The following is a 10,411-nucleotide window of genomic DNA, read 5'->3' as shown; positions in this document are numbered from 1 at the left end:
TGTGTTGTGTTATATTGTGCGTGTTGTGTGTGTGTGTTGTGTCATGTTGTGTGTGTGTGTGTGTTGTGTTTGTGTTGTTGTGTTTGTGTGTGTGTGTGTGTTGTGTGTGTGTTGTGTTATATTGTGCGTGTTGTGTGTGTGTGTTGTGTCATGGTGTGTGTGTGTGTGTGTTGTGTTGTGTGTGTTGTGTTGTGTGTGTGTGTTGTGTCATGTTGTGTGTGTGTGTGTGTGTTGTGTTGTGTTGTGTGTGTTGTGCTTGTCTGTGTGTGTTGGTGTGTCTGGCATGGGTCCAGCTGTTGTCAGTCTTTCTCAGACAGTCGGCGTGGCGACGGAGGAAACATCTGCCTGCTCATCTGGCTCTGTCTGTCCACACACACACACACAACACACACACACACACCACACACACACACACACACACACACACACAACCCACACACACACACACACACACCCACACACACACACACACACACACACACACACACCACACACTAAAAACACAAAGCCTGTAATGGTCTGACACGGCGGTGACAGGAAACGCTGCAGCACAAACCTGGTTGGAAGTCTGATTATAAGAGGAAACCTGTCAAAGTGTCATCACAGTTTCACTGCTGAAGCTTAAACACAAACACAAACAGACCGCCTGCAGCGTCTGCTGCACAACAAACGACAACAACGTCACAATAATACACACAACTGGAGACGCACAACAAGAGACGGAGAATCAGCCTCGAAACTGGACCAATATGGACCTAATACGAATGAATGCACCTGTACCGAGGTTATTATCGTTAACGAAAACTAATGAAATGACCAAAACTCAAATTAAAAAAACAGTTTCATTAACTGAAATAAATAAAAACTATAATTAAAAGAAAAAAAAACAATAACTAACTGAAACTGTATTGTTTGTTTACAAAACTAACTAAAACAGACAAACCCCCCCCCCCCAACAAATTGGGGGGGGGGGGTTAAAACTGTAAAAAAAGCTCCAATTGCCTTGTATGTAAACTGTAGTGGCACCAGTCCTCCTCCTGGTGGGACACCAGATGGTTCCACCTGTGGGTTTTTTGTGTGTGTCCTTCACCTGCTCGTTCGTCCACCGTAGGACGTGAAGTCTGTCCTCCATCAGCTGCCGTAGTTTTTCCAACAAAGCAGGAACGTCCTCTGGTTTCCTCTGGACGAAGGGACGCTGAAAAGACACGACGTTTTGAAACTGTGAGGAGTCCGAAACGTCCAAATCTGATCCCAAAAATGTCAACATGGAACCCCACATTCGGTCCGTTTTGATTATTTCCAGTTTTTAACTTGTGCAAACAATCAGAAAAATGAAAAACAACTAGGGTTTTTTTATTTTTTTATTTGTATGTGAATAATGAAATAACGGGTCATTTTTTTTCATTTTTCTGATTGTGGATTCTCAACTGAATATGAAAAGAACCGATGATCCACGGATTTAAAACCCACAGAGGGAGGGTTTGAACCAAGATTATTATCGTTGATGAAACTAACGAAATGATGAAACTAGAATTGAAAAATTATTTTCATCAACTGAAATAAATAAAAACTATAATTAAAAGAAAAAAAAAAAGATAACTAACTGAAACTGTATTGTGTGTTTACAAAACTAACTAAAACGGATAAAAATTATGGATAAAGTTCCCTTCGTTTTCATCTTTGTCAATGTCGGATTGATATAAAATCGATTTATTTCATTCTAGCAATTTTATCTGCTGTCACCATACGACACTTAGTGATCCGTCACTTCTCGTAACTTGTGGTTTCCAGTCGTCTTATGTGAATACGACAGCGAAGAAGATAAAAGATACGACAAAACTAAAACTAAACTAAAACTTAGCATTTGGAAAAAAAAAACAAAAACTAATAAAAACTGCTCTAAAAACAAATTAAAACAAACTGAAATAGAGAAAAAAAGGTCCAAACTAAATAAAACTAAACTAGAATGAAAAATCCAAAACTATTCAAACCTTGGTCTGTACGGGACATTTCAAGTGTTTGAACCGTCAGAGAACAGACAGAAAGTCCAAATGTGATGATGAAGTTAAAAACAACAGGATTAAAACATACTCAGTCCAACGTAAAGTCAAAAACCATTTTTCAGCAAAAATAAATGCACCCATAGATCAGATTGAATATGTTTATAATGAATTCTTTCGGAGGTTTATTCATAAACAGGTTTACTTGAATCTAATGCCATGTTTGGATGTAGTCGGTATCTGGACTAACCTTTATTTTCTCATGTGTTTTTGCTTTTCTCCCACATTAAAACTCCTTTTTAGGTCACTGAAAACAATTAGCTCTAATGCCAATATTGCTAATGCGAACTGCTAAAGCCAGCATGTTAAAATCTTAACCCAAACCGCGGTGATGATGAAGATCTGGAGTCCAGAGCCTTCAATGACAGCTCACTGATACTATGCTATGCTATGCTAATGCTAACCGCTAAGGCTAAGACATTTTCTGACCCTTTCATTGTAAAAACAACAGGCAGCCTGTAGCATGTACCGACACGTAGCCGTTATCGTGTGTTTTCTCATGTGTTTTTACTTTTCACCCACATTAAACCTCTGGTTTATGTCACTAAAATCAATTAGTTCTAATGCTAACAATGCTAACCGCTAACACCAACGCTAATGCTAGGTACTGTGTGTGTTATGATGGGTAAAATCCAGAGGATAATAAACTGAATTAGCCTTTACGTTTAACAATTCTTTCTGAGGTTTATCCATGAATATATTTACTTGAATCTAATGCCATGTTTGGACGTGGTCAGTATCTGGAATAACCTTTATTTTCTCATGTGTTTTTGCTTTTCACCCACATTGAAACTCCTTTTTAGATCACATAAAAGTCTTCCTTGCATTAAAACACATTAAAAACATCTTTCTAAAAAAACCAAAACCCTAAAGAATACCACATGATGACTACGGAAGAGGATTAGGGCCACTGGGAAAAAAAAAATTAAGGTCCAATATTTATAATTATTATTATGATGATGATGAGGAGGAGGAGGAAAAAAGTCAGAATTCTGAGTAAAAAAAGTCAGAATTCTGAGGGGAAAAAGTCTGAATTGTTAGGAAAAAAAGTCAGAATTTGGACGAAAAAGTCAGAATTTGGGGGGGGAGTCAATTCTGAGAAAAAAGTCAGAATTGTGAGAAAAAAAAGTCAAAATTCTGACTTTGATTTCAGAATATTAATAATATTAATAATACCTATTACATTAATATTATATATTTCTTATTATTAATATTATATATTTCTTCCATTTCTTCCTGGTTCGATGTTCTGTCGCTCTCAGGATTGGACAGTTTCATCTTTAAGTGTTTTTTTTCCTCTGTTCTGACTCTGTCGGGGCTTCGTCTGTTGATCCCAAACGCTCGTTAACCTTTTCATCAGATTATCGTCGGTTAATCTGTGGGAAAACGAGCCGGTCTTTGTCTAATCACACATCAGTGTGATTGGAATGTGTGGATTTGTCGGATGTTTGGAACCCAGAGCAGCAGCTGGAGGACGACCCTTTAAAAACACAAGAAAAAAACAACAGCAGTTAAAGACGGAGTGGAACGGCGTTCAGGTTGGACTCAGGTGCACAGATGGGTTCAGGACGTCAGGGAGTTTAAACCTCTGCAGCTGTTTTTAGTTTAATGAACTGACACTGAAGTGAAGGCATTAAAACAAACACTTTAACACTAGGAAACAACACTGGAGTGAATATGGAAAGTTTAAAGTAACACTGCAGTTTAACTCAGGTGTCCAGGTGAACCTTCAGGTTATTAAAGGTCAGATTTTATTAGGTGACAATTCAAAAGTTCTTTATTTTTGCACAGTTTGTATGAAGTGTAGTTCGTTAAAAACATTTATTCAAATGGACTTTTACTGTATTTATTTTTTTGCATGTTATTAAACTGCTTTAATACAATACAAATCCTTATTTAAAGTCATTAATTCCGACTAAATTGTACTTGTAAGTGAATATTAATCATAGTTTTGTTGGTGTGAGGTACATATTTATTTGACTTTTCATAATGAAAGTCGAAAATTGTTTCACAATAAAAGCAAGAACTTATTAATACAGAAAATTAACATCACCTTTAACCACATTTTATAATGTTATGAGATAATTAGAGGTAAGATGATGAGACGAGATAAAAGAAAGAATGAGATAAAAGAAAAGATAAATTAAAAAGTAAGATAAGAGAATATGGAAGAAAAGATGAGATAAAAGAATAAAGAAAAGGTAAATAAAAAAGGTAAAAGAAAAGATGGAAGAAAAGATGAGATAAAAGACAGAATAAAAGAAAGATAAATGAAAAATAAGATAGAAGAGAAGATGGAAGAAAAGACGAGATAAAAAGAATAAGATAAAAGATAAGTGAAAAATAAAAGATGAAAGATAAGATAAAAAGAAAGGAAAAGATAAAAGAAATTAAGATAAAAGATAAAAGACAAAAGAAAAGATATAAGATTCGATCAGATCATCTTTTATTAGTCCTTGAGTGGATAAATTTACACGTCGCTGCAGAAATTACTATAAAATTGGTATATATATATATATATATATATATATATATATATTTAAAGACATGTCTCAACCTTCATGATGGGTCAGTATGTGTTAGTATTTTTTTTTTTTTATCATATCAGATGGTGTTAAATTTATTTAATGTTCATGACAAATAAACTCGTCTCATTCATTTATTCTCACGTATTAAACACAGACTCCGTTTATTTGATCTGATTTATGATGGATTAGGGAAGGACCGGTTCTTGGTGGTGGATGGGGGAGGGGCTTCGGGGGGGGGGGGTACAATGACAACAGTGGAACTATTGTGGAGCAGATTGCTTCGGGCCAAATGCACGGTGACGTTTGCTCTCCAACGTGTCCAACAGACCGACTGCTGCCACTAATTGGTTCTTTATTAAATTTTTTATTTGGTTGTTGTTGTTGTTTTGTTCAGGTTTGGGTTTGTTTAATTTTTTTTCGGTGCATCTGCTCGTTCACCGCTCCGTCGGTCTCACAGTTTGACGTGGATCGATGCAGATAACAGTAGGAGGAGAGAGAGGAGGTCAAAGGTCAAAGGTCACGGCGGAGGTGACAGACGTAAAATACAACAACATGAACGACAGACTAACAACAATCTAATAGATTAGATTAGATTATCTTTATTAGTCCTTCAGTAGGTACATTTACAGATGTCGCAGCAGAAAATTACAATAAAATCAGGTAAAAAATATATAAATATCTGAAGAATATAAAATAAAGAATCACCTGTATTTTCAGTAAACCTGTCTTAATCTGATCCAAATCCTCATTTCAGGCCAATATTTGCTCCTAAACTTTTCTGATGAGTGAAAAAATCCTCGTCCCAGTGATAATGGAGGAACTGAGCCTTTAAATACTGGAACTGTCCCTTTAAATCTGGAACCGATGGACACTTGGTCGTTTTTTTTTCTGCAGCTTTTCGTAGATTTCTTTGATGGACGTGTTGGTTTGTTCAGAGATCACGCGGCCATCTGGACCCCGCCACAATAAAACACACTAAAACTCTGTAGAGCGTCTGAGCGGTGGCGTCCACCTGTCCGACCAGAACGTTCGCTGGTGTTTGTGGAACATCAGAGTCAACTTCAGCTCAGAAACAACCGGCTTCTGTTTGAGGAACCGTCCTGGTGCGGTGCTTTTACACTGACAGGGTGTGGTGCTTTTACACTGACGGGGCACTGACACCCGTCCTGGTGCGGTGCTTTTACACTGACGGGGCACTGACACCCGTCCTGGTGCGGTGCTTTTACACTGACGGGGCACTGACACCCGTCCTGGTGTGATGCTTTTACTCTGGCGGGGTGGTGCTTTTACACTGGTGGGGTGTTGACAGGATGTCCTCTGCACTCCTCCTGTGGTTTTCTGCTCTTTTCTGTCTTTTCTCTCTACTTTTCACTGGACTTCAGTTGGATTTTTTTCTATATTTCTCAGATAATTAGTGTTTTTTGTGTCTGTTTGTGCAGTTTTTCTTCTGTTTGCTCAGATTTTAAAGGACTTCATTAGTTTCATCACGTCTTCTACTCTGCTCAGTTTTTAATTTTCTCTGAGTTGTATTTCAGCTTCTGTGTTGTTTTTTCTTTTTAAAGTCGTACATTCTGACTTTTACTAGAATTTCACAAAGATTATTTAGCCCATAAAGACCCAGTGGTACTTCAGTGGCAGCTCCCAAATGACTTTTTCCTCTTTATTTAACCTTTCTGACGTTATTTATTTATTTATTTGACAGGGACAATGCAGTCAAACAGTTATAAGTTTGTGTGATGCATATAGAGTTTATAGCTAGTGCTAATTCTCAACTCCAGGGTTAGGACTCTTCCACAACATTACAGTAAAAATCTAAATATACATCATCAGAACAGTCATACTGTACATAAAAATAGAATATATATAAAATAGACATCATTTAAATGGTCATACCACACAACTTGATAATCCAGTGTTGCATTATGTATGAGGCATTCATTCATTCATTCACACAATTTACACAATATTTACAGATAGAACAGTTTTTTATTGTAGTATTATCTAATTTATTTTTGCCCATCGTTTTTCAGATCAGAAGAAAAAAAACCAAACACAGATCAAATGTCGGAGGAAACTCCAGACATGCTCCAGTTGGATGTTGTGTTTGAATGGTCGTCATTTATTCATGTACAGTGTTCCATGTGTAGAGTCTGTGTTTGCACAAGCGTTCCCTGGATTTCCCATGGTGCATTGCTGTTCTTATATGTGGGTCAGAACGGCTCTGCACCATATGTGTGTAGAGCCGAGGCCACAGGGAACGAACGAACGAACAACCAATGAACGAGGAAAAAACAAACCCATCAACTCAGAGACGGAAACACGACGACTCTGAGACCCACTGAAACTACGGGATGAGGACGACGGACGCCACGAGGACGACGGACGCCACGAGGATGATGGACGCCACGAGGATGACAAATGCCACAAAGACAACGAACGCCATGAAAACGACGAACGGCATGAAGACGATAGATGCCACGAAGATGATGGATGCCAGGAGGACGACGAACGCCACGAAGATGACGAATGCCATGAGGATGACGGACGCCATGAGGATGACAGACGCCACCAGGACGACGAACGCCATAAAGACAACTAATACCACGAGGACGATGAATGCCACGAAGATGATGAACGCCATGAAGATGACGAATGCCACCAGGTCAACGAATGCCACAAGATGCAAAGATTCAAACAGAAAAATAAAACCAAGGCTTCTTTAGTCCAACACATATTTAAACACATTAATTAACATTGGTTTGACCTTTGAAGCTCATCTGAGGTCAAAGGTCATGTCCTCAGTCAGGTGGTGACACTAGTATATTCCATCATGTTGCTCATGCTGTTAAAGTTTATTTCAGACTTTGGACTTTAGAAAAACTTCTCGTAGAACTGACTTTTTTCGTGTTTCTTTTCCTCTTGTGCTTGTACATGTTTTTAACTGGATAACCAAAATCTAGGGTCTGGGTTTGACCCTTCAAGGTCACGCAAGGTCAAAGGTCATGGCACTAAATCAAAGCCCATATGTGACTTCCTGTCTATTTCCAATAGTAATTATATCAATATCTTCAACTGTTTTCAAGTTGTAGCACTTTGAAATGTTTCCCATTATAAACCAATGGGGATTTGAAAAAGTCCAAAATTCAAAACTCAATATTTCTGAATTCTTTGAACAAACTTGAACATCTTACCCCAAAGATGTTCCACAATAAATATAAAGTCATTCTGATGGTTAAAGAGCAGAAGATTCTAGAAAAACAGGTTACAGACAGACCACAGCTGGTACCAACCGTCCATTGGACCTTTCAGACCTTTCGTACCTTTCAGACCCTTTGGACTAAAACAAGAAGAACATGGAGACGTGAACCTGGAAATCCTCGTAAACGTGTTATCGTCGCGTCCATGTGACGTAAAACCAGAGTGAATCAACACTAAGACGTCGAAGGGTCGTCATGTAAACCAGAGCAGAATGTTTTATACCTAAAAGACGTCTGAAGACATTTAGTCGTGTCCTTATTCCGGTCCTGTCAAAGAGTAGGGACGAAAACCAATAGGAGTTTAGTGGTTCTGGTTCCATGATGGATTCTCACGGTTTAGACGATGAAGTACAAATACTCTGATTTCTACGCAGACAGTTCCGATTGACCACATTGTTTTGTTAAAGAAGAGTTTATTAATGTAAACATGTTCATATAATTTAGCTTTTTTACACTAAAACCGACACATTTTTATGTATTTATTGGTTTTTCTGTAGTTAGTCTGCTGTGAATTATGGACAGTCAGAGTCTCCAGGTGGATTCTTCTGGTTTGTCATGTGTGACGCGGACAAAACACAACCACACTTCAGAGGCTTCTCAACCAAAAATACAGAAATGACCTGATGATACATTTGACGTGATGAACCGTTACGTAAACCGACCAACGATTCCAAGGAACCGAACCACCAGGAACTGGTTCAGTACAAGAACCCAACGGGTCAGACCTTCAGAACCGGTCCAAACTGGGAGTCTGTCGACACCAGGCCACGCATGACTTCACCGCTAACCCTGCGCATCATTCCTCGAGTGTCCAAACTGAGCACGCTCATCTCACATGGTCAAAATAATAACATTAAAACGCTCGGAGCTAATCCCACCACAGCCTGTAAACATGCTAATACCCCTCTGAATGACCCCCCCCCCCCCAGGCTCCTCTTCCTCCCCCAGCCCAGGCTTATGTTCCCTGGGGAAGGTGGCCAGGCTAGCTCCTGGATTAAGGCCACTGGGTGCTTTGGACCCTCTGGCCCCCCTGGACCTGGACCTGGGCCACGTCAGCTCCGTGTCATGATCGTTTCATTAAAGTTGGATTTATTCAAGTGGTTTTGGCAAAAATGAAGAAAAGGCTGACGTTTTATTTGGTCTTCTGTTTGTTTTATTTAGTGAGTCTGAGTTTGATCTGACTGTGAGTCTGTCTGAGGTTTACGGGGCGGGGGGGGAGGGGGGGGGCAGATGATGTGGTTCCTCCATGGGGGGGGTTCATCTAGACACTGTTCAGACTGAAGGAGGTGCACAAAGGTCCATAGGTCCAAAGGTCCAACGGTCCAACGGTCCAAAGGTCCATAGGTCCAAAGGTCCATAGGTCTAAAGGTACCAGGTCACAGCAGAATAATGTCCCAGTTTCAGACCTTTGGTGGATCTGGGATGCCAAACTTTTAGAATCCGCAAAAAATCCAGTACCTGGTCCCCTGTCCTTGTCCTGGACCCGGATAGGCCTATGGCATGTGTTTATGTCCACAGTCCAGGACACGAACCAGGACACTGATTGGACCTGAGGGACAGAGACACATGACAACAGTAGTCCCCACAGGACTGAGGACAGAGGACACTTCCAAACAAAAAAACACAAGGAAGATAGTGTAAAAACAAACAAGTCCAAACCGTCTATGTTTGTAGTGGTTCAGTCTCACTCACTGCTCTGTGTTTGACCCCATCATTCCGCAGGGGGTGGGGCTTGAACTGAGCATGCTCAGATGTCCATGGAAAGAACAAGGTCTATTCTATCAACACGACTGAAAATTTAACTATTGAACAAATGGTTGAATTTATATGAATATTTAAATCAGTCCTACATTCAGACGCTCAGCACAGACACGTCAGGGGTTAAAGGGCTAACGACTCTCATGTCTGTGACCCCCTGTGACCCCTGTGACCCCCTGTGACCCCCTGTGACCCCCTGTGACTCTTGTGACCCCCTGTGACCCCTGACCTCTAACCTCTGCTGCTCAGACCATACTTAACCCTGTTTTTGGGGGGTTGTCGTTGTGTTGGCCTCTTTCAGCGTCCACCCGTGTCCTCGTCTCCCCGTCACCGCTTAGTTCGTCATCATCCGCTTACGAAGGCGACGCCCACCAAACCTGGAAAGTCACCAATAAGAAACCGGCATTATCGCGCAGTTTCCAACCTGCACCGGTCCGGCAGCGTCAAAGACCTCATCAGTAGGTTCTCGGATCCGGATCGCCACCGCCCCCTGAGTCCCGCACCTGCCGACCGCACGACTGTCCAAGTCCACGGAGAACCTCAAGTCCGGCGCCGAAAGTCCACTTCCCAGCATCACGGTGACTCCGCCCCTAAGTCAGAGAGGAACCGGTCAAATGGGTGGATTGGTAGGGGGCGGAGCTGAGCCCAACGGTCCGGCCGCCAACGCCGATTCGCAACCACGGAATAAAAACCCAAACGCAGACTGTGGCGGAGACTCGATGGCAGATTCTGGGATGGGATCGGTAAGAAAAAGCCGACGTTCTGCATGAAACCCGAACCGTCGGAACCTCAGAACGCATGGAAGGTT

General features: G+C 40.7%; 1 protein-coding gene across 1 annotated transcript in view; it reads right to left on the bottom strand.

Annotated features, from left to right (window-relative positions):
- LOC115416351 (uncharacterized) overlaps positions 1–7,229 on the bottom strand; it is a 64,708-nt gene extending 57,479 nt beyond the window's left edge. The window contains exons 1-3 of the mRNA XM_030130095.1: positions 6,937–7,229; positions 5,666–5,879; positions 1,091–1,195 (exon numbers count right to left, since the gene is read on the bottom strand). Of these exons, the coding sequence (XP_029985955.1) occupies positions 1,091–1,195; positions 5,666–5,879; positions 6,937–7,229 (612 nt within the window). The remainder of the gene's footprint in view (positions 1–1,090; positions 1,196–5,665; positions 5,880–6,936) is intronic.
- Positions 7,230–10,411: the final 3,182 nt, after the last annotated feature.

The sequence above is a fragment of the Sphaeramia orbicularis genome, unplaced genomic scaffold, assembly GCF_902148855.1.
Source record: "Sphaeramia orbicularis unplaced genomic scaffold, fSphaOr1.1, whole genome shotgun sequence".
NCBI classification, from domain to species: domain Eukaryota; kingdom Metazoa; phylum Chordata; class Actinopteri; order Kurtiformes; family Apogonidae; genus Sphaeramia; species Sphaeramia orbicularis.
The sequence above is the reverse complement of the archived record's forward strand: the minus strand, read 5'-3'. Positions and strand labels throughout refer to the sequence as shown.